At 48.0% G+C, this 24915-nt stretch overlaps 1 protein-coding gene across 4 annotated transcripts; it reads right to left on the minus strand.

Moving 5' to 3' along the window:
• Positions 1-1640: 1640 nt before the first annotated feature.
• Positions 1641-24904, minus strand: SFXN2 (sideroflexin 2). 4 transcript variants are annotated; one of them, XM_059169070.1, is made up of 12 exons: positions 24774-24904; positions 10795-10979; positions 10455-10625; positions 8646-8744; positions 7645-7720; positions 7258-7343; positions 5912-5972; positions 5470-5536; positions 4675-4724; positions 4290-4339; positions 2573-2620; positions 1641-1835 (listed from the first exon to the last, which is right to left on the minus strand). In XM_059169070.1, the coding sequence occupies exons 2-12, from the start codon at positions 10953-10955 to the stop codon at positions 1736-1738; spliced, it is 969 nt and encodes a 322-aa protein (XP_059025053.1). In that variant the 5' UTR covers positions 10956-10979; positions 24774-24904; the 3' UTR covers positions 1641-1735. The 4 variants fall into 4 exon arrangements, with proteins under 4 accessions (XP_059025053.1, XP_059025052.1, XP_059025054.1 ...); XM_059169069.1 differs by lacking the exon at positions 24774-24904 and adding an exon at positions 24438-24525; XM_059169071.1 differs by lacking the exon at positions 24774-24904 and adding an exon at positions 12378-12401.
• Between the last annotated feature and the right edge of the window lie 11 nt (positions 24905-24915).

Here is a 24915-nt window from a genome sequence, read left to right on the forward strand (position 1 = left end):
CAGCCCTTTATCAGATGTCATTCGCAAATATCTTCTCTCATTCAGTAGCTTGTCTTTTAGTTTTGTTGTTTCTTTGGCTGTGCAGAAGCTTTTTATTTTGATGTAGTACCAATAGCTTATTTTTGCTTTTGTTTCCCTTGCCTCAGGAGACATAACTAGACCCACAATCTGTGTTTTAACAACTCATCCACGTGACTCTGACACATTCTAAAAACCACTGTTCCAAAGTAAGGGAAACTTTTTGTGTAAAGAACCAGGGAGCAAATATTTTGTTTTGCATGCCATATATATGGAAGTCTCTGTCATATATTCTTGTTTGTTTTGTTTTGTTTTTTTTACCCTTTAACAATATAAAGCATTCTTAGTTCCCAGGCACACAAAATAGGTAGCAGGTGGATTTGGACCCTTGAGCCACTGTTTGTCAACTCCTGCTCTGAAACAACACAGTTCCCATTCTGGAGGGTCCAGTAAAGACAGGTGGATTTTTCCTCTGTAGTAAGGGAAATTGACAATGGCCTCCAGGCCTTAGACAGGTTCCCCTTACTGTTAAAATAACCCAAAGCCATCCCAAGGACAAAGCAAGACCAGATCCTGCTTTTCGTCCAGGCTTTATTAACTCAGTCTATAGACAGTTCACTGTGCTCTTTCAAGAAATTTATTTGATTCACAGTGATATCATTTGAATAGTCAGTAAATTCTACCAGACAGAACTCAATACAGACATTGATCCCAGGTAAGCCACAGTGGTCTCCCATGACCACCACACTCGAGCCTGAAAAATCACCTAGAGCAGTCCAGATGGGAAGGGGAAGTGGCTATGCTTTGCTGTGTGTCCTTTAAGGCTCTTTGGTCCTGGGTGATTAGTTCTCAGAGGTATCCAGATAAAATACCCCTTTCCTATTCAGTACATACCAGTCTTTGATGTTTAACCCAATGGGCTGAGGAAGGGAGGCAGCTGGGAAAATATACCCATTAAAATATGTTATTAATACCTACATACATAGTTTTTACACACAGTTGGGATTTATCTTTTAAACAGATGTAAAATCAGACATGATTTTAGCACAGGAGAACAAAGTCAGTGTCACAGGGCTTAGAGCACCACAAAACTTTGTTGCCTCGTGCAGTGGCTGTTTTTTTTAGCATAAGAACTCCTGGGTGCTTGGTCAACCCAAGTTTAGCAGCATTCCCAAAGACACTTTCTGACTAGAGGGCACTGGGGAGGAGAATGGGGAAGAAGAAGAGCCCCAAGGTGACAACAGACTTCTTCCCTCCCCCTTTCTCAGTTGGCTAGAACTGCAGGGGCAAAAGTTTCCATAGTGTGAGACAAGATGAGGAGAAAGGGAAGAAGAAACAGGGGTGGGAGCTTCCCTTTGTCCCAGGGGCTCTTCCCCAGTCCTGGCTGGAACTAGAATCACAAAGGTTTCCTAATGGTTTCTCCCCACCCTCCAAATTTTTCCAAATGGTTTGCTTGAGTATCTCCCCCAGGTTCCAGCAACTTCTCCCTCAGGGAATCTTAGCTCCTGGTCTACAGAGGACGGTAGTTGGGGGTGGGGGGTAGCAGAGAGAAGACTTGGTCTTTGCTCCCCTTGTTCACTTTTATCCCCTGGAGTCCAATAACCCAGGTGCCTGGGTTAGGCCCTGTTGGCAGAGCAATGAGGGCACAGGTGTACAAGGCAGCTAAGGAAGGACTGGTGAATATCAGTACAGACTGATCCTTGCTGGGATGGGCCATTTAGAGGCCCTTATTGAAGTAGACGTAAGGTACAAGTTCTCCATACTTGGCCTTGATGGTGTCTTGGAGTTCTGGTTCCAGATAAGAAACTGACAATTCACTGAGAAGAGAAAAGAAGGGGATTATGACAAGCAGCAAATTACTGTCAGATAAAATCCAACTCAAATGCCACCTCCAAGAAGCACTATCTGATTTTTCCATCAGAAAGGGCTTCTGTACAACATAATGTGTTGTTTTTACTTCTACTCGGGCCTGACTTCATTCTCCCTGGTGCTAAGTTTCCATCTTCTCTGTAGGATTGTAAGCCACAGTGCTTGGAACACGGGAGATGTCTGCAGATGACACTGAAACATGAAGACGAAAGCAGGGGAACCTGGCGTCTTCTCAGTGTACATCCAAGCTACACCTAGTCTCCTGAAGCTCGTCCTCTCCCTTCCCCCAGTCTGATGCTTTGTCTCCCTTTTCCACCATCGCTTCGCACACCCCTTCCCTGCCAGGGCATACAAGGGAAGTAGAGTGGTCCAAGTCATCCATCCCCAGGCAAACACAAGCCAGAATAAGTACCTGACCAACTGGGACAGAAAGTCTCTTGTGGCTCCCCCACGTCTCTCCAGGGCGGCCCTCACTCCACTGGGAGGGAGCAACTCATCCCTCCGCCCCTTAGAATTCCGTTCTGGTTTACCATGCCTCAGGGTTAAGAGGCTCAGAGTTTAAGCTGGTAGGCACTTGGCCTTGGATAACTGCTGCCCTTCCTGCCCCTCTTTGTCTCCTGCAGCAGGCAGGTCAGGAAGAGCAGGGACAGGGCATTCGGTAAAGTGAGGACCAGAGAACTCTTACCATTTCTGTGGGAAGAGCCCACAAGCCACTGGCACCATGAAGATGAGGCTGGAAGGAAGGAGAAACAAATGTGAGGGACATCTCCCCCCAGGCCTGTTCACACCCCGTCTCTGAGTCCCACAAAGAAGCAGGGAGATAGATGCCTTCCCCACTACCCCCTGGCTCCCCTCCCTGCAACTCTCCTCCTGGTCTCCAGGGCAGGATACTCATTCCGGCATGGCATGAAATTGGCCCCCTCCACCTCCCATCCCTCACCCCCCATCCACCCATCCTTCAAGCAGGTGAAGGTTACGAAGGCACTGGCAGTGCAAGCAGTGGCCCTGAAGGCCACAAGCACCAAGGAGGAAGGGTATGAAAGCCAAGGGAGAGCGCCCGAAGCCACGAGCCCTAGGTTGGTAGACAACAGAACACGGCAGTTTCTCCAACCTCACTGCAAACGCAGCAACTCGGGGGGCTTATTAAAAAGCGACACTGACGCAGGAGGCCTGAGGAAGGGCTGGAGAGGATTTCTAAGGTCCTCAGGTGCTTCAGGGCTGGGGCACTGTCTTACAGCACGTGGGACTCCGACCGACCAGGGTTCAGATCCCAGCTTGGCTACTCACTCACTCTGCAATCCTGGGCGAGTGAGCCCTGAGCCAGCAGAGGGAGGACAGGGGGGCCTACTCTGCAGGGCTGTCGCCAAGCTCAGAGGAAATGACCCGGCGATGGTGCTCAGCCCGGGGGAACCACTCACGCAGTGGAGACTCAGCTGGCAGAAGGTAGCGTGGCGCGGGAGACTGCTGGGGACTTGACCCGAACTCCAGCAATTATGAGCTACAGAGCCTAGGGTTCTTCATTTGTAAAAGGAGATGATGACAGGACCTAGACCTCCAGGGCTGAGGGGCTTAAGTGAAATGCTAGACATGGAGCATGAGCACCGTGGGGACACAGAGGACACACTCCACACGTGTTGGCGGTTACTGTTGTGATTAATTAGCCCCATGGCCTTGTAAAGTGTGCCTGATGCTAGGATGTGGCCAGTCGCTGGCCGGAGCATGCTGCCATGACTTATGGTGTTTTCCTTTTGTGCAAGGTTGGGATGCTTGACAGCCCAGCTGCCCTCTCTTTTTTTATGTCTGAGTGTATTTATTTATTTACTTAATTTATATTGAGACATCGTTGCCGAACGGCATTGTGGGCAGGCAAGGTGCCTGGCCCACTGATCTGATACATTGATATGCTGCAATGTGACTGTTGGGCCATTGGCTAACGTGTCTGTCACTGTCACAGTTATCATGTCTTTCTTTATTGTTATTTTTAAAAATTCTTTATTTTTAAGTAATCTCTACACCCAATGCAGGGCTCAAACTCACAACCCTGAGATCAAGAGTCACAGGCCCTCCTGACTGAGGCAGCCGGGTGCCCCTAGAATTTTTATGGTGGGGCTGTATTGTGGTTTTCGCCTCTTCTCCAGTCTGAAGATCAGAGGCCACACCGGGACAGGAGGGTACCCAAGCACTCTGCTCTCCACGTGGTTCTGGGCACAGCACCCAGCCAGCCTGATGCCCTCAACAAAGATGGGGCAAGAACTCCCCAGATGGCCCATGGGTGTTCCGAGCTCAGGCACTATGGAAGTGACAGAAAAATGTACATGTTCCCCAACATAGGCAACACAAGAAGACAGGTCTTAGGTGCCCCAGCTATCACAGAACCCAAACCCAGAAAACACATTACTCACAAGCAGCCAGACAGCAAAACTTGCAATGGGGCGTGCAGGACCTTGACTTTCTGCACAAAATCGAAGGAAAGATGACATGAGACTTAGAGATCTTAACGCGAATCCCATGCCTGCCCTACCCCTGATCAGCCAGCTAGAAACCCACAGGCACAAAACTCCTAGCCATGAAGGAGAGGAGAAGGGGGCTCTTCTTCCTCTCTGCAGACAAGGCCACACAAGTGGCCATGACCTCTAAAGCAGGCAGCTGGCGGGGACTGGAACTGACCCAATTTGAGCGAGATGAAGGCCCGTAGCTAGAGGGAAGGACAAGGATCAGAAGCTCTGAAGTGTAGGTATGGCTGGGGGGGATCCAGGCAAGGCAGATGCAAAAGAGGACCCCACTTACCTTCATGAAATGCAGCTTTTCCAGCCTTTCCATGATGATTGGCAGCAAGACTGCAAGAGACCAGGGAGAAGCCGGGAGAAGGGCTGTCAGACTCTTTCCAAGACCCCTCTCCAAAATCAGTCCAGTGACCCACCTCCCCTGAAGTTCCAGAACGTACTTTTGGAATGGAAGACTGTGTAGACATGGCCACCCCTAGGCTGGCCCCCAAGAGCCAGCAGAAGGGTGCTTCCCAGACTTTTCTATCTGCACACCTGTAATAGGACACGAGCCACAGGCCCAAAGTGTCCTTCTCAAAATTCAAATCTTTAAAGGCTCATGCAAACAAATCTCATATCCCACTCTGTAACATATCCCTGCTAAGGGCAAAACTATGCAGAGGATTTCTTTACCACTGTCTCCCTGGCACCCTGCACTGTGTCCAGCACACTGAAGGGACTTAAGGTGTTATTTGTGGAATGAAAAGAACTTTCTTCGCCAGATCTCTGATTAACTGATGTTCCTAGAACTACAGTGTGGTTCTCTCATGGGTTTCAGCATTCAGCACTACATAGAAGTAAGATGTGTAACGTGCGGATCTGGTACATTTATATATCGTAATAGCACTAGCCCTGTAGCATTAGCTACAATCTCTATCACATCACGGAATTATCATTTTTGTATTGCAGTGGGAAAAGCCAGTTTGAGAAGCACGGCTGTAGAGGCTGGGGCCCCACCACCCACAAAAGCTAAGTGTGGCTGAGGCCTCCATCACGTGTTCCAGGGTCCCCCCAGGAGGGTAGGGCTTCTCTATCTTACTCATGCCAGGGGCAGCCATGGTGATCCGAGAAACAACCACTTGGGTGATGCCGATGGCTGCAGCTCTCTGAGGGCAGAAAAGAGTAAGTTGTCAGGAATGACCTTATCCAGTAGCCATGGGCTGTACGAGAGGGTGAGGTCAAGGTTCAGGGTCAGGGTCAAGTCTGAGATGATAAAGGGGAAAGGATGGACCCACCAGGGGCTGGGTCCTCACCCAACCCTCTCTCACCTAGCTAGACCTTTACGGCTTCAGGACCAGAAATGATGGAGAAAAGACATGACAAGCCTGTTCTGAACAAGAAATATAAGGAAATCGAGGGAGAATGAGAATGGAATCAGGGAGGTCTTGTAACAGAACCCGGGCCTGCTCTGACTACTAAGAACAGGACAGGGTAGAAGACAGAATGCCCTCCTCCCACCCCAAAGGGATGCCTCTGCTCACCCGGGAATGACCAATCTCATTGTGATTCCTGTCCTTCACGCAGATCCCCTGGATGAGTTCCCTAAACACAGACAGGAGTTGCTGGACTTGGGAAAAGGGTGCTGGAGGCCTGCCAGCAATGGGACACAGCAGGGGACCAAGGCCAGTGCACTCAAGCTCTGGGAAGCCAGCCCCTGCAGCCTGGTCCTTTGATCTTCCTTAGGCATTCCAGAGAGTGGTATCTCAGAAGTGATCTAGGGCCGTGGCTAAGAGAGGTAGGCCTGAGCTCAGATGGCCTAGGTCAAATAAGTTTCCGAACTTGAACAAAAGTTTCCTGATCCTTCTGAGGACTCAGTTATCCTCATCCGCAAAATGGGGCTAATCGTGGCACCCACTTCAGAGGGCTGGTGAGGATTAAAGGGGATGACACCTGCAGAGAGCTTAGTCCAGCACCTGACAGAGTGACTGCTCTACAAACACTGGCTGTATTGACTTATTCTCAGGCCAGCTCCTGATAGCACTCATCCCCAGACCAGGCAGGTGGCTGGGGCTCCTTCATTTGTTGGGAAGGAGCCCCTGGATGGGAGGGAAAGAGGAGAGGAACGTGTACATCTGACTATTCTGGGATTGTGCTCTTTCTGCAACAGCTGTTGTGACAGTGCCCATTTGCTGGCAGTTCCAAGAAAACGTGGCTTGTATACATCGTGATGGTGATGGCGGCGATGACGATGAGCGGAGCATTAACAGCATACACTTAGGCGGCACATGATACCTCCCAGGCGCTATCAGGGAAAGCCTGAGTATACTACATCATTAGGTCGGACAACAGAGGAATAGCCATGCTTTCTCTCACCAAAAAACAAGCATTGCAAGACACACAGGTTTCTCCTTTTACCTTTCCTGCTGGGAAGCTTAGAGCCCGGTGCCTGGAAAACATCTATCTACTCTTCTGGCTTCTTTCAAAGCTTCTTGGCTCTGTTCTATCTTTTGACACCTCGCTCTGCTACATTTCATTCTGTAAGCCAGCCCCAGGGCTTTGGAAGTAGGGAGAGTTCACAACTGAAAGCCAGTTGCAGTTGAAAGGACATGATCTTGGATGAGCCCCCACAGGTCTACCCTACTCCCCGCCATCCCACCATCCAAACAATGACTCCCACAATACTCATCACAGATTAAACTTAAGTCAGCTGCCACTCCCGCGGCCATCACCCTTGGAGCAGCCTGTCCTTTGGGACCCTTCGGAGGTATAGCCCAGCAACTCTCCCCAAACCCACCTGGGTACCCCAAAGCCACCCACTGCCTTGGTTTCCTGCCCTTGCCCCGCTACCCTGTGGTTTGTAGGGAAGAAATGGGATCCCCATACTCACTGCTGTCGCATCATTGGGATGTTGACACAGTTAGCAGCAGCCACAGCGGCAAAGGGCACCCAGCGGCCCACCAGGGGTGGAGCTCTCTGTTGGGGGAAGGGAACAACAGGGCTCACACCGGAAGATGGGAGCAGAGGGGGCTGAAGGACTACAAAATAAATCAGAGCTTGGTACTGCCCCATTGATTCAGATGCTTGGTCTAGGAACCCAGATTCCCTCAAAGACCCGAGAAAAACTAACCTGGGGATATTGCCCCCTAGCTGGCTGGGCTCTGGCCATACCGGACTCACCCAGACAAGGACGACAGCGCCAGGCCTGGGGGATGTTTTCCCTAGGACTTTGCTGCCCCCTAGAGGCCACCATGCCCCCAGCAGCCCCAGACAGTACCTTGGTCAACATGTTCATGCCCACAGCGGTGGCCACCGCCGTGGTTGTGGCTGTGATGTAGGAAAGGGCCATCTGCCTAGTAGAGGAGAGACACGCTTGAGAGTGGGGAGCCCTGCTGGCTGAGGGTAAGGCATTGGTGTGACTGAGAAATTCTGGAAATGAGGCTTCTTGCCTGAAACTTGACCTGTCTCATCCTGTGACCTTCCCCATCCTCAACACACACGCACTGTTCCAGTCCCCTCAGCCTCCTTTCGGTACTTTTAACACCCCAAACTCTTTTCTGCTTCAGAACCTTCAACTGCTGCTGCTCCCTATCTGGGGAATTCTTCCGTAGGCTAAATCCTTATCCTTCAGAAGTCAGCCAAAATATGGGCTCCACAGAAAAGACTTCCGCAACGAGCCCATCCACACAGATGCCCCTCTGCTGTTTGCGATCTTGTCACCTGTTTGTTTCCTTAAGGGCAGCAGTCACAACCTAAACTTGCTGTGCTTGTTTGCTTAAAAGACCCTAAATTCCACAAGAACAAGGACCCTGGAACCATGCCTGGCACTTAAAACCTACTCAAGAAATAGACGAGGGGGTGTCCAGGTGGCTCAGTGGGTTAAGCATCTGCCTTTGGCTCAGGTCATGATCTCAGGGTCCTGGGACTGAGTCCTGAATCGGGCTCTCTGCTCAGCAGAGGGCCTGCTTCTACTTCTCCCTCTCCCTCTGCTCACCACTCTGCTCATGTTCTTTCTCTCTCAAATAAATAAATAAATAAATAAAATCTTTAAAAAAAAAAAAAAAAAACCAACTATTTGAGAATGAATGAAGGAATAAACTTTGAATTGGTCTAGGAAGATACTTTCCTAGTCAGCCTCAGAAAATACTAGCAAACCCTAAAAAGGGCGACCTAGTCACCAGCCCCCAAGAACCCTTTAGAAGGGCTGTTTTCCTAAAGACAAGAGGACAGCCACCTGCTCCAGACCCACATGGACAGCGTGGGGTTCAAGTCTCCTACCTGAGGGACGTGGGGGAAGCTGCATTCCTGTTGGTATAGTTGACTAAGGCATTGAAGGACTGGTTCACCCACTGCCAGAAGATCACCGCCGGCATCGTCCTACCATAAGGAAGGCCCAGGGAGGCAAAGAAGAATCCAATGGAAGGGAGGGCTTGATGCACACCAGTCAAACCAGACAACCTGCTGTGTCCCAAACTGTTCCCATGCTGTTTCATGCATCAGGGACTTTGCACAGGTTGGTCCCTCTGCCTGGAATGTCTACACACACACCCCCTTCCATCCATGGCTAAATCCTGCTCCGTTGAGTCGCTGCTTCTTCGGGAACCTTCCTGACCCTTCCCCTGCCCTTCTGGAACAGTGAGTCATTCTATGCTCCCTGCTCTCACAACCCCATACTCTCCCTCCGACCTACCACTTAGCAAGCTGGACTACAACTGTTTGTTGGTCTGCTGAACAAAACTGAAAGTTCCTTGAGGGGAGGGGCTGAGTCTTAATATTCCCCACACCTGGCCCAAGGCCTGGCTCACAGACAAATGGATGCATGGGGGAGGGGAGCAGAGGGAGGAGAGGAAGAGGGAGGAGTAAAATTTCCAACAGCTGAAGAGAAAGTTTGTTCTCTCCCCGCTGGGCTGAAAGGGTCTTCCTATTTTGGGGGTAGCGGCAGGTGGGGGGGGGGGTCATCTTCCTATATTTTTTACTAAGATATTACATTATAAAAATACATTAGAGGGGGGCCCGGGTGGCTCAGTTGTTAAGCGTCTGCCTTTGGCTCAGGTCATGATCCTGGAGTCCTTGCGATCGAGCCCCCACATCAGGCTCCCTGCTCAGCAGGAAGCCTGCTTCTCCCTCTCCCTCTCCTACTCCCCCTGCCACTGTTCCCTCTCTCACTGTGTCTCTCTCTACAAACTACAAACTCTCTGTCAAATAGATAAATCTTGAAAAACAACAACAACAACAACAAACAAACATTAGAGGCACCTGACCAGCTCAAACAGTTAAGTGTCTGACTCTTGATTTTGGCTTGGGTCATTATCTCAGTGTCATGAGATCGAGCCCCCAAATCGGGCTCTGCACTGGGTGTGCAGCCTGCTTGGGATTTTCTCTCTGCCTTTCCCTCTGCCCCTCCCCACTACCATGGCCCCCTGACCCACTCATGTACTTTCTCTCTTTCTGCAAAAAATAAATAAAATAAATAGACTTAAAAATAAAAATACAGGGGCACCTGGGTGGCTCGGTGGGTTAAGGCCTCTGCCTTTGGCTCAGGTCATGATCTCAGGGTCCTGGGATGGAGCCCCACATCAGGCTCTCTGCTCATCTGGGAGCCTGCTTCCTCCTCTCTGCCTGCCTCTCTGCCTACTTGTAATCTCTGTCTGTCAAATGAATAAACAAAATCTTTTAAAAAATAAAAATAAAATAAAAAATAAAAATAAATAAAAATACATTAAAATTTCATTATTAAATAAGTACCTTCTAAAGAGGGAATTAGGATGGCTTATTCATTGAGAGTTCTGGAGACAACTGCCTCAACTAACATCCAGGCACCCATCTTTCCCGGCTGTGTGAACTTAGGTTACATAACCTCTCTAGACCCTCAGTTCTTCACTTATAAAGTTGAGATGACAGTAGTACTTCTCTGTGGGGCTGATGAGAAGATTGAACGAGGTAATCCACGGAAAGAATTTAGCACAGTGCCTGGTATTAGGTAAAGGGTCAAAAGAAATGTCTATTACTATCATCACCACAGGGCTCCCTGCCTGGCAGACCCAAGTGGCCACACTGCCCACTGCGTTACTCCCAGGCTCTCTCTACCTGTAGAACTGAAGCATGAAGCCCGTGATAATCATGCCACCAGGGACCTGGAAGGACATCCGGCCAATGACGTTCATCTTCTCCCCGGTGTCAGGGTGGAAGGCTGAGTCGTACAACTTCTTGGCGTACAGCAGCTGCTCCACTTGAGTGCCTGGGGGCACGACCCCCATTCTGCCCCCCAAGGACAACAGAGTTACAGCCCAGACTCCTTGCCCCAAGCCACTCTGCTGCCTCCTGCCTGAGAGCTCTGTCCATTCCCCCATATTCAGTTTCCACCTCCTCCCGAGGGGATCCACCTGTGCAGCTCCAGGGCCTCGAGTCCCTTCCGCTCACTGCTCACCTGCTCTTCTCCACCATCACCTTGGCCCAGTCCAACTCCCGCTCTGGTACCAGGACAGTGCGTGGGTCTGTGATATTGAAGAAGTGTTTCACCCGTCCCAGGAAAGTGCATTGGTCCCAACGGGGTTCATCGATGTTAAAGCCAGACAGATCAGCCTCCATCTCACTCACACACAAAACTGTGGACTTAAGAACAGAGAGAAAATGAGGATTGCCCCCCAAACCAAAGTCTGCCCCCGAGTCCCTGAGCTCCTCTCTCAGTTACAGAAGGCCTGCCTTCACCAGCGACTAGCAACATTTGACCAGGCTCGGGAAGGTCCCAGTGAATGGGCACCAGACTGAACAACCAGAGACCAACATGGATTTCCTGAGGAGCTGTTGGTAGCCAGCCCTGTGCTTGATCATGCTGGGGAAGACCCTGGAAACAGGGACAACATGGTGCCTATCCTTGGGGAGCTGAGTGTAACAGCAGAAGAGCCCACCCAGGGAACAGAAGATAATATATGCAGCAACAGTAAGTACAGGAGATGAGAGAAAGCAGAGACGGTGGGGCACCGTAAGGAAAGGGGGCTTCCCAGAAGAGACAGAATGCGAGCTGTAGATAACAGATTTATCTGAAGGACGCAGAAGACATGGATCACATTCAAGGTAGAAACAATTACAGAGAAAGGTGGAAATGAACATGGCATGATCACTCTCATCATTTCAGCGTGCGCGTGCGGTGCGCGTGTACACGGTGCACACAACCCTGTGAGAGATCCCATGCCATGGCTGCGAGCGAGGCACCATGCCTGCCCTCAAGGACTTACAGGATGGAGGGTAAAAGACAAGGAGAGCACATGGACAGCAGTGTGAACAATGGTGTGAGCAGACACTGGGGGCAATGGAAAACCAGAGAAGAGGCCATCTAAAAGGGAGATGACCAGATCTCCCCGTTTTCCAGGGACTGCTGTCCTAGAGTAATTATTAATAGCGCCCCCTTTCACTATCAAAAGTGTCCCGGACTAGGGGCAACTGGGTGGCTCAGTTAGTTAAGCAACAGCCTTTGGCTCAGCTCATGATCCTGGAGTCCCAGGATTGAGTCCCACGTCGGGCTCCCAGCTCCATGGGGAGTCTGCTTCTCCCTCGGACCTTCACCCCTCTCATGATCTTGCTCACTGTCTCTCTCTCAAATGGATAAATAAAATCTTTAAAAAAAATTTTTTTTAAGTGTCCTGGACTTGGATGATAAATTATACAGTCCCCTTATCTGAAAGGGATAAGGGGTCCTGAACATGCTTTGTGAACAGAAGAAATAAACAATGTTTTGAAGGATGGGTAGAATTAGATAGAAGAGAGGTGTTCCAGGCAAAAAAAAAAAAAAAAAAAAGAAGCCAGTGGTGACCGCACACAGGACGCGTGGGGACCAGATAATGTGATCACAGCTAATGCTTACTGAGCTGTGACTCTATGCTAGACATTTTGCTTGGGGCTCAACGTACATTTTTCTGACTTTGTCTTCACAGCAATGCTATAAAATAAATACCCTTTAATCTAACCCCATTTTATGGATGAGAAAACCAAGGCACAGGTAAGTAACTTTACCAAGTCATATATATTAGCCAGTGACAAAGCCAGGATTTTAATTCCACTTGATTTACTTTAGAATTCTTGTCTCTAACTGGGTTCTGGAATCCATGTCTTGAAAAATTAAGGCAGGCCTGACATGTAGGGGCTTGGAAACTGTTGCTCCTGTCCTTGCAACAAGAAAAAAGGCTGAAAGAAAACAAAACATCAACAACTCTTCTTAGATGCCTCAGTGAAATGAGGTCCCAGGGCAAACCACTGCCCCCAAGCCTGGAGAAATAGGCAAGCACAGAGAACCACAGCTTACTGAGAACAGAAGCCCTCCGCTGGGCAAGTACCACTGGAAAACTTAAACGATAATTGACCAATTGCTGGAAGCTCAGTGTGAACAAGCTTGCAAATTCAAAATTCCAAGGGGATTTAACCTTGAGTGTGGGGGCTCACTTTTGAGTTTACCTTCAAGCGTCTACCAGGTTCTCAAGGTGAAGACCAGAGAAAAACCCCCTTGAACTTCTGACACAGATGGGAAAAGTAGTCATTCTGAGTATACCCAGAGGTGTTCTTCCTAATAAAGCATGTCCTCAAAAGAGCCTGTTTTACCAGAGCCTAGCCATTTTGGGTTTTGCTAGAACCTAACCAACTTGGGAAAAGGTAAATACCCAACTCCAGCCCTTTTTGACCTTCCTATCTCATTTAAAGGGGGCGAGAAGAGCCTAAGGAGCGCTCTTGAAGATCCAGGAGCACAGGCTCACTCCAAGGCCAAGAACTAATCACGGGACTATAGAACACTCTCTCTTCCCTTGCACTTGACCACTGCAGGCGGTACAATGCTCCTATGTAGTAACAGGGAAAACCGAACAACCACAGAAAGAATTGGAAGTTTCAGAATTTACTTAAGAAGTCTCTAGAGGGGTGCCTGGGTGGCTCAGTGGGTTAAGCCGCTGCCTTCGGCTCAGGTCATGATCTCAGGGTGCTGGGATGGAGTCCCACATCAGGCTCTCTGCTCAGCAGGGAGCCTGCTTCCTCCTCTCTCTCTCTGCCTGCCTCTCTGCCTACTTGTGATCTCTGTCAAATAAATAAATAAAATCTTTAAAAAAATTAAATTAAATTAAATTAAAAAATAAAAAAAATCAGTCTCTAGAAACCCAAAGACAACAGGAGAGACAAAAACAAGGACACCAAAGAAAATGTTAATCTCTGATACCTACAGCTTCAGCAAACAGTAAATACAACCCAACATCTTACCAGACAAAGGTAAAATGGCACACACATTCGGCTCCTGACAAAAGATTACAAGGCATACTAAATGGCAAAAACATAGTCTGAAGAGCGAGCAAGTGTCAGAACCAGACAGGAATTCAAGTAACTATGATTGATTTGCTAAGGACTCCAATGGGAAAGTGGACAACAGGAAAGAACAAATGAATAATATAAGCAGAGAGATGGAATCTCTAAGAAAGAATCAAAAGGAAATGCTGGAAATTAAAAAAAAGAAAAAAAAAAGGTTCTGGGGGCACCTGTGTGGCTCTGTCAGTTAAGCATCTGACTTTGGCTTGGGTAACAATCTCAGGGTCCTTGGGATCAAGCTCCACATTGGGCTCTGCACTTGGCAAGGAGTCTGCTTGGGTCTCTCCCTCTGCCCCTCCTCTTGCTCATGCTCATTCTCTCTCTCTCTTTCAAACAAAAATGTCTTTAAAACAATTTCTGTAACAGAAATGAAAAATGACTTTGATGGGCTCATCAGTAGATTGGACATGGCCAAGGAAAAAATTCTATGAGCAGGGCACCTGGGTGGCCCAGTGGGTTAAGTCTCTGCCTTTGGCTCAGGTCATGATCTCAGGGTCCTGGGATCAAGCCCCGCATCGGGCTCTCTGTTCAGCAGGGAGCCTGCTTCCCTCTCTCTCTGTGCCTGCCTCTCTGCCTACTAGTGAATAAATAAATAAAATATTTAAAAAGAAAAAAAAAATTATATGAGCTTGAATGTGTGTCAGCAAAAAATTCCCAGACTGAAAAGTAAAGAAAAAATGGAGAAAAAAAAAAAAGAAAAAGAAAAACAGAGTAGAAAATCCAAGAACCTTGGGGCAATTCCATAAGGTGTAACATGCACGTAATGGGAATGCCAGAAGGAAAAGAGAGAAGGAAAGAGAAGAAATACTTAAAGCAATAATGTCTGAGAATTTTATAAACTAATGACAGACGCCAAACCACAAGCCCAGAAGGCTCAGAGAACACCAAGGACAACTACTAAAAAATCTACACCTGGATGCAAATGCAAACTGGTATAGTTACTGTGGAAAACAGTATGGAGGTTTCTCAAAAAATTAAAAATAGAATTACCATATGATCCAGTAGTTCCACTACTGTGTATTTACCCAAATAATAAGAAAACACTAATTCAAGAAGATATATGCACCCCTATGCTTACTGCAGCGTTATTTATAGTAGCCAAAATACGGAAGGAGCACAAGTGTCCATGGATAGGCGAATGGATATGAAGGATGTGGCATATACGTACAATGAGATCTTGCCATTTGCAACAACACAGATCTAGAGAGTATGATGCCAAGTGAACCAAGACAGAGAAAGACAGGAAAAGACAAACACCAGATGCGTCCACTCATATGTGATATTTAATAAACAAAACAAACAAAGAAAAAAAGATAACAAACAAAAAACCAGACTCAGGCACCTGGTGGGGCTCAGTCGGTTAAGCATCTGCCTTCGGCTCAGGTCATGATCCCACCCAGAGTCATGGGAGTCCGGCTCCCTGCTAGGCAGGGGAGCCTTCTTCTCCCTCTCCCTCTGCCCCTCCCCTCACTTGCTTTCTCTCTCTCAAATAAATAAATAAAACCTTTAAAAAAAGAAAAACAAGGAAGAAATCTGAGGGAGGGAAAAGAAAACACCTTACCTAGAGAGGAACAAAGGTAGGAACTTCATTGGCTTTCTCCTCAGACACCACACAAGCAAGAAGAGCATAGAGTGAAATATTTCAAGCATTGAAAGATAAAAGCAACACATACCTAGACTTCTACACCAGCTAAAGTAGCCCTTACAGTGAAGGAGAAATACAGGCTCTCCCAGACAAAACTGAGGGAATTTATCACCAACAGAACTGACTTGCAAGATGTTAGAGTTCTTCAGAGATAAGAGGTCATAAAGTCAGACCTACATAAAGTAAGAGTGTCAGAAGGAATAAATGAAGGTAAAATAAAATATTTTTCTTATTTCAATTGTTACCAGTTGAACAGAGTTTTTGTTCAAAGTAACAGCAGCAACAATGTATTTGATGATTATAGCCTATAGGCAGTGATATGAGAGACAGTAGTGCTCTACCAGCTGCGAGGGAGGACCTGGTAATACTGGTGTAGGTTACCTGCACTACTGGACAGGTGCTTTGGTGTTATTTGAAAGTGGACTTGGATTAGTAAATGGGTACCACAAGCTCTAGGAAACCACTAAAAAATTTCCAGAGGGAGTATAACTGATATGCTAACAGAGGAGAGAAAATGTAGTCATAAAAAAGCTAAAGCTTTCAGGCGCCTGGATGGCTCAGTTGGGGGAGCACGTGACTCTTGATCTTGGGGTCATGAGTCCAAGACCCACACTGGGTATAGAGATTACTTAAAAATAAAATCTTTGGGGGTGCCTGGGTGGCTCAGTGGGTTAAAGCCTCTGCCTTTGGCTCAGGTCGTGATCTCGGGGTCCTGGGATCAAGCCCCGCATCGAGCCCCGCATCGGGCTCCCTGCTCGGCGGGGAGCCTGCTTCCCCCTCTCTCTCTGCCTGCCTCTCTGCCTACTTGTGATTGCTGTCTGTCAAATAAAAAAATTAAATCTTTAAAAAAAATAAATAAATAGGGGCGCCTGGGTGGCTCAGTGGGTTAAGTCGCTGCCTTCGGCTCAGGTCATGATCTCAGGGTCCTGGGATCGAGCCCCACATCGGGTTCTCTGCTCAGCAGGGAGCCTGCTTCCTCCTCTCTCTCTGCCTGCCTCTCTGCCTACTTGTGATCTGTCTATCGAATAAATAAAAAATTTAAAAATAAATAAATAAATAAATAAAATAACATCTTTGGGGTGCCTGGGTGGCTTAGTGGGTTAAGACCTCTGCCTTTGGCTCAGGTCATGATCCCAGGTCGTGGGATCGAGCCCCACATCAGGCTCTCTGCTCAGCAGAGAGCCTGCTTCTCCCTCTCTCTCTCTCTGCCTGCCTATCTGCCTATTTGTGATCTCTGTCTGTCAAATAAATAAATAAAATCTTTAAAATATAATTAAATTAAATTAAAAATAATAAAATCTTTGAGCAGGCACCTGGGTGGCTTAGTAAATTAAGTGGCCAACTCTTGGTTTCAGCTCAGGTCATGATCTCAGGGTTGTGAGAGATGGATACCCAGGTGGAACTCTGTGCTCAGCAGGAAGTCTGCTTGAGATGCTCTCTCTCCCTCTCCCCCTGCTCCCTCTCCTGCCCCTGCACATGCACACACCCTTTCTCTCAAATAAATAAATCTTTAAAAAAATAAAAAATAAAAATTAAAAAAAAAAAAAAAAAAGCTGGGGCACCTGGGTGGCTCAAGTGGATTAAAGCCTCTGCCTTCGGCTCAGGGTCCTGGGATCAAGCCCAACATCGGGCTCTCTGCTCAGCGGGGAGCCTGCTTCCTCCTCTCTCTCCCTGCTTCTCTGCCTGTTTGTGATCTCAATAAATAAATAAAATCTTAAAAAAAAAAAAAAGCTAGGAGCACTTGGGTGGCTCAGTGGGTTAAGCCTCTGCCTTCAGCTCTGCCTGTTTATGATCTCAATAAATAAATAAAATCTTAAAAAAAAAAAAAGCTAGGAGCACTTGGGTGGCTCAGTGGGTTAAGCCTCTGCCTTCAGCTCAGGTCATAATCTCAGGATCCTGGCATCAAGCCCCGCATCAGGCTCTCTGCTCAGCGGGGAGCCTGCTTCCCCCCCCCTCTCTCTGCCTGCCTCTCCACCTACTTGTGATCTATGTCAAATAAATAAATAAAATCTTAAAAACAAAAAAAGCTAGGGCTTTTGAATTTTTCCTTGAGAATTTCAGGAAGCCATTAAAAGATTTTAAGCAGAGTAACAAGATCAGATGTGTTGTTTAGAAAGAAAACTCTAGACACCTGGCTGGCTCAGTCAGTCAAGCATCTGCCTTCGGCTTGGGGCACAATCCCAGGGTTTTAGGATTGAGTCCTGAGCCTGGCTCCTTGTTCAGCCAGGAGCCTGCTTCTCCTTCTGCCTGCTGCTCTCCCTGCTTGTGCTCTCTCTCTGTCAAATAAATAAATAAAATCTTTTTTAAAAAAATAGAAAGAAAACTCTAGGCAATGACATGAAAATAAACTCGGTGTGGTAGGACCTCAGAGGATGCAGAGAGATCAGCTGGACAGGAACCTCAGTAATCCAGGCAAGAAGAGGTGGAGCTCCTGTGAACCCCAATGCACCAGAACAGAGAGGAGGGACCAAAAAGACAGAAACTTTTAAAGCAGCAGAATCTTGGCATTTACTAAGTGATCGGTTATAGGAAGATTACTCTGTAAGTCAGCGTTCAAGCACAGACACAGAATCAACAGGATAAATACATCCTTTATATATATTCACATAATATTTAGAAATTTATAAAAATGGATTTAGTACAAGGAATTAGCAAACTGACTTATGTAATTGTGGGAGCTAGCTGAGCAAGCCTGAAGCCATCAGGACAGGGAGTTAGCAAGGGACAATCCTGGGGAGGGAAGGAGAGCCATGCCTGCCCAGCCATGGCTGGAGTCTGTGACCCCAGGGGATGCCTAGCCCTCTTTTAAGGGGATTCCATCTGATTAAGTCAGGCCACCCAGGATAATCTCCCCTTAGATTAACTCAAAGCTAACCAATTAGGACTTTAATTACTGTTGCAAAATCCCTTCATCACCGCACCTAAATTTGTGTTTGATCGAATGGCTGGCCCTCCTTGCCCACTCTAACTGGAAGCACACCAGAAGGGGATTAGGAGGATGGGGGAGTTGTTTGGCCTAGCTAAGTTGACACATCATAAGTATCTAGAGCGATACCCGGGGTTTCTGATTGAGGCCATTATGTGCAGAGACAAGTTATATAGAAATATAGGCTTTAAGGAGGAAAACAGGGAGCTGGATTTTCCATGTGTTGAGTTTCAAGTACCATGGCACTTTCTTTTTTTTCTTTTTTTTTTTTTTTAGATTTTATTTATTTATTTGACAGACAGAGATCACAAGCAGGTAGAGACAGAGGAGGAAGCGGGCTCCCTGCTGAGCAGAAAGCCCGATGCGGGGCTCGATCCCAGGACCCTGGAATCACGACCCGAGCCGAAGGCAGAGGCCTCAACCCACTGAGCCACCCAGGCGCCCTACCATGGCACTTTCTTAAATGCAATAAACTGCCACCTGTCTCAGGTCCTTTACAAACGCCCTCCCCTGTCCGGATACTATTCCTTCCCCCGCTTCACTAACACCTACACATCCCCGCCCCGCCCCAGCCATGTTTCAAGGAATAATTTTCTAATTTAACTCTCAATCTACTACTAGGCCATTTTTTTTCCCCTTGAAAAATATAACCCTGAGGATTTTTCATATATATTATATCACAAGCTCACAGACACAGCTGGAGTAAGATGGAAAGCCATCTCGAGTTATGCCATTACCAAAATCCTAAAGCACTCACAAAATTGAGCAAACAAAACCAGTAAAAAAAAAGAGTTTTATATTAAGTAGTGGTAAAATGAAAGGAGAATTCTACCCAAGAATTCTGCCTCAACAGAGCCCCATGGGCCACTGTACCTGGAAGAGAAGCCACAGCAAACCCGCCTCAGAATAAGTAGCATCCTGAAAAGCATCTGTTTTAGCAAATAACATCGGGGTTCCACCCTATCCCTCAAAAAGTAGCCTTATGCTCTCCAGAACAATCTAGAGTTACTTGCAAGGAAGCACCCACTCATCTTTCAGATCTTGTATAACCCTTTCCTCAGGGAATCCTTTGAAGGACCCTTGGCCCCTCTCTCTCCCCAACCACTAGATCAGGTGCTCGGCTTAAGCCCTCTCAGGGTCACAGCCCTCAGAGTTGTGCCAGTTTGTCCTAACACTCTGTGGTTTTATTTTAATGAACACCGACCATCCCCTCTAGGTCATAAGCCCTTGGACCCAGGGAATGTGCCCATTTTGCTCCCCACTGCTACTCCAGTGCCTAGTCCAAGAATTCAAGTATATGCTGAGTGAGAGGTCCAGTTTGTCAGCACATGGATATTTAGGCTTAAAAGAAAGTAAAAGGGGCGCCTGGGTGGCTCAGTTGTTGAGCGTCTGTCTTAGGCTTGGGTCATGATCCGGGGGTCCTGGGATCGAGCCCCGCATCGGGCTCCCTGCTCAGTGGAGAGCTTGCTTCTCCCTCTCCCTCTCCCACTCCCCCTGCTTGTGTCTCCTTTCTCGCTGTCTCTCTCTCTCTGTCAAATATACAAATAAAATCTTCTAAACAAATAAATAAACAAAAGTACAGAGGGGCACCTGGGTGGCTCAGTGGTTAGGCGTCTGTCTTCAGCTCAGGTCATGATCTCAGGGTCCTGGGATTGAGCCCCACCATCGGGCTCCCAGCTCAGGGAGGAGTCTGCTTCTCTCTCTGCCTTTCCCCGGGCCTGCACTCTCTCTCTCAAATAAATAAACAAAAATCTTTAAAAAAAAGAAAGAAAGAAAGTGCAGAGATCTGAGTTAGAATTAAAACAAGTCAGCGGCATCAAGGCCATTTCAGAGAAAATTTTCCAGTGAGAACACACAGAATGGGAAAAATAGAGTGCTGAGGGCATAGTCTGACACGACATTTAAGAGGCCAGCCCCCCAAAAAAGGAAGCCCAAATAGATGAGAAAGAATCATCAGAGAAGGAGGAGGCTTCAGGAGCCAACAAATACAGTAAAGAGAGAGATGGTCGGTTTTTAGATTTTTTTGTTGTTGTTGAGGTGGGAGAGACTTCAGCAAGTGACATGCTGAGGTTGGGTCATTTCCCAGGAGGAAGGAGCCAGGACAGAAGGGGAGGCCCCCATGGAGTCTTCATGGCACCCTCCCCTGGCCCTGAGGCTGCCACTGAGTGGCGACCTCTGAAGAAGTCAGAAGCCAGACAGTGAGTGTCCACTGTCCACTGCTAGACTTAGGCCTCTCTCACTCCACCACAAAGCCCAAGGGAAAGCTCTGGGCTTTGTCCTCTGGGGACAGGCTGACTAGGCCTCTTACAGGCTGGTTCAAAGACCAAAGCTATTTCGTGCAGTCACAACTGAACCCAAGAATGGGAGAGAGACAAGAATTTACCTTCCCTGACTCTACATGGGGCTAAAATAAAAGGAGTTGTCAGCCTGGCCGGCAGATCACACAGTGCCTTGGATTACAGAGCCCCAAGCTGGGGCTCCAGCCCCTCTGCTGGAGAAAGCCAGCAAAGAGCAAAAGATTTTATTTATTTGAGAGAGAGAAAAAGAATGCTCATGTGCACAGGGCGGGGGTGGAGGTGCATAGGGAGAATCAGACTCCCCGTGGAGCGGGGAGCCCCAAAGCAGGGCTCAATCCTAAAACCCTGGGATGATGACCTGAGCTGAAAGCAGACATTTCACGGACTGAGCCACCCAGGTGTTCCGAACATGCTATGCTGCCTTCTTAACACACACAGCCTGTCCTTGGACATCTCTTTCCACCCTCAACCCAACACTGGAGTGTCCTCTGCCTTTCATAAGGGAAGTACTTTTACCATGAAGGGGTAATCATTTGCTAAACTATTCAAGAAACTTTCCCCTCATTACAGAGGTCAGCATATGAGTTGCCCAGTTCCTGTCTTACAAAAAAACACAAGGCCAGGGGCACCTGGGTGTCTCAGTTGGTTAAGCATTTGCCTTCAGCTTGGGTCAGGATCCCAGGGTCCTGGGATGGAGCCCTATGTCAGGTCAGGCTCCCTGTTGGCAAGGAGTCTGCTTCTCCCTCTCCCTCTGCCCTGCTCATTCTTTCTCTTTCTCTCTCTCTCTTGCATACACACGTGCACACTCTCAGATAAATAAACAAAATCTTAAATATATATATATATATATATATATATATATATATATAAGCCCCCCCCCCAAATCTAAATTCTATGTCTAAAACATTTCTCCCAGGTGCCTAGGTGGCTCAGTGGGTTAAGCCTCTGCCTTTAGCTCAAGTCACGATCTCAGGGTCCTGGGATTAAGCCCCACATCAGGCTCTCTGCTGAGCAAGGAGCCTGAGCCCCCCACCCCACCCTAACATGCCTCTCTGCCTACCTGTGATCTCTGTCAAATAAATAAATAAAATCTTAAAAAAAAATTCTCCCCCCCCAATATCTGCTGCCCCCCAGTGGGCACAGTTCCATGACTCCAGGGCAAACTCAAACCCTTGCGTCATATACCCTCATAGCATCTTATCCTCATTTGTAACACACTTGGCTTTGTAATCATCACTTTCTCGTTACGTACAGTTATTTGCCTAAAGCTGGCCTCCCCTGGCAGATCGAAGATTCATGCTCCCAGGCCCTCTAAAGATACTTAGTGCCTGCCTGAAATGCATTCCATCTTATTCTTGGGCTCCTTGGGCATCAAGGAAGTCACTCTTTCAAGTCACTCATAATCTATCTTGGTTACAGAAGAGCAGGCTTTGGGTCACAAAGCTGTACCTCCTATATTGAGTCCTATCTGGTCTCCAGGTTTTCTCTGGAACAGTCTCCCTCTTCCCACATCAGCCACATCTAGTATTCCCTAAAGAGGTCACTACCATGTCCAGGGTGGCCTCAGTTCTGAAGGAATATGGTTCGACTACTGGGAACAAGGGGGAAGCTGGAAATCAAACAGGTGACTGACCAAAAATTCCCTTTGCTTATAGGATAGGAGGATATCACAGCTCAAAGATGTGAGGATCTTGGGACGCCTGGGTGGCTCAGTGGGTTAAGCCTCTGCCTTCGGCCCAGGTCATGATCCCAGGGTCCTGGGATCGAGCCCCGCATGCGGCTCTCTGCTCAGCAGGGAGCCTGCTTCCCCCTCTCTCTCTGCCTGCCTCTCTGCCTACTTGTGAGCTCTATCTGTCAGATAAATAAATAAAATCTTAAAAAAAAAAGATGTGAGGATCCAAGATTATCAATTTACTGAAGAAGAAACTGATGTTTAGAAAGATTCCCATCAACTGAGTCAGCTTGCTGAACATTACACACAACTCTGAGCTTACCACAGCTCCAGTCCTGTCCATCCGTCCAACAATCTGACAATAGCTAGGGCCTACTCTCCCAAGGTCACAAGGCTTGGGGTCACTTAGATGGGTCCTCCATCCACAACAGGCCAAAAGAAAGAAAGAGAGAGACAGAGAGAGGAAGGAAGGAAGAGAGGAAAGGAGGGAAGGAGGGAGAAAAGAAAAAAAAGAGAAAAAGAAACAACCTATTACCTCTCCTGAAGTCATCCTTCTCAGACAGAGTTGAGTTTTAGGGCACCTGACTGGCTCAGTTGGTAGAGAATGCAACTCTTGATGTTGGGGTTTGAATTCAAGCCCTATGCTGGGAATATAGTTTATTTTAAAAAGAGAGAGAGAGAGTTGATTTTCTCTGACAAACAGTATCAGAGCTCAGAGAACAGGCTTCCAAACTCCTTCTGGGCATCCTCTTGCAAGAAGGGAAAGTACTTAGTATTTCCCTGTTTGGATCCCCAGGTAGGAAGAAAAACAAAACATCATCGTTGGTACTTGCGATTAGAGGAAGATCAAGGCAGCCAGACTCAAGAAGACCAAACACAAAGACCACTTGAGATAGGCAAGGGTTGGTGCCAAAGCCACCTAGAAAAAGCTGGACAATGAAACTAGTAATTACACAGGCAGGCCCAGGTACACTCCTGTGACTCCAAGGCAACCATGATGTTAGACACCAGACAACTCAGAAAGAGAAGTCTGCCCTGCCTTTTTCACAAAAGAACAAACAGGCTAGAGACAAGGAGATTGTAGGAGTGCATGCTCCGAATTAGCCACTCATCTTGCATCTACTTACTCAAAGTTCTGTACTGAGTTTTCTCTCCAAGGTTCTGAAGAAGGTATGCCGTGAACAGACTTTAAAAACACACTTTAGGGGCGCCTGGGTGGCTCAGTGTTAAAGCCTCTGCCTTCGGCTCAGGTCATGATCCCAGGGTCCTGGGATAGAGCCCCACATCGGGCTGTCTGCTCCGCAGGGAGCCTGCTTCCTCTTCTCTCTCTCTCTGCCTGCCTCTCTGCCTACTTGTGATCTCTGTCTGTCAAATAAATAAATAAAATCTTAAAAAAAACACACACACACACTTTAGCTGAATGCATAAATAGTTAAGGACCATTCAGGGAAAATCCGCCTTCGTTCCAGTGATGTTAAGTGGACTGGAAAGCCTGCTGGTAGGAAGAGGGGCAAAGCTCCAAAACCTAGACGAAGCAGTAAGAGCTAAATCCTATGTAGCACTTTCCATATGCCCGGCAATATTTTATGTACTTGACATACAATAATTCACCTATCTGCACAAGAACCCAGTGAAGGAGGTAAGAGGCGCACACATGACTGCAAACAGGTTTATCACCAGTGCCAACACTCTACCAACTCTTAAAAAGTTGAGCTTACAACACAAATATAAGCCGTTCCTGTTCCTCCAACCTAGACAACACATGAGTGTTAAAATCACTTCCTCCAGGGGCTGAACCAGGTTCAAGTCCCGACTCTGTACTGCTTAGAATAGCAATAGCAATTTCTAGGGCTGTGAGAATGAAATGAAATCTTGTGTGAAAAGCATTCCACTAAAAAGTATGTAATTTCCATGAGGGCAGATTTTGTCCCTTGCTGTGTCTCCTTAGTCTAGAACAGGACCTGGCACATTATGGGATTAACTCTTCTACCCGCTCTCAGCGTGGGGGAGGGCTGGGAGGTAGCGTCTCTCAACCCACCCAGACAGAGGCCCTTTCGCTCTCGCTTGCCTGTAAAAGCGGGCCGGTTTTTTTTGCCTCCTCCGGGGCTGCAGACAGCGCACCATGTGGTCCAACGCTGCTTAGCAAAACCTGGACATTCCAAAACGCCTTTCAACCCTGCTGTCTGCTCACCTCAGTGTTCAGGGCCAGTCCCCAGGCTGCTTCTTGCCCTCCACAGGCAGCCTCCCCCCTGCGGGACTCCTCCATCCTAACACAGAGATGTGGAGATAGATGCACAGCCCATAACGCGCCCAACACCTCCGCTGGGCCTTATGGCGCCGGGACCACATGATATAGCGGTCACTGAGCAGCCCCAGGCTACCATTCGCGCCACGTGGATACAGCAGGTGGAAGCCCAGCCCCCGCAGCAGCCCTGCCTGGGCAGTCAGGACAGAAATCCAAGCTCCTCCGCGGGATGTGCGGTCTACAGGAAGGTGTGGCAGGCGGCCTCCTCCCAAGACCCCTTACCTGGTCCCAGGAAGAATGCACTGAGACAACTGCCAAAAGAAGTACACTGCGTCGGAAGCCAAGTCAGTACTAACCAGCGGCCTCGGCCCGGGAACCGCCCCTCGCCCCGCCCCCGCCCTGCTCCTTCCCAACCAATCACAGG

This window comes from Mustela lutreola, chromosome 4 (assembly GCF_030435805.1).
Source record: "Mustela lutreola isolate mMusLut2 chromosome 4, mMusLut2.pri, whole genome shotgun sequence".
Classification (NCBI taxonomy): domain Eukaryota; kingdom Metazoa; phylum Chordata; class Mammalia; order Carnivora; family Mustelidae; genus Mustela; species Mustela lutreola.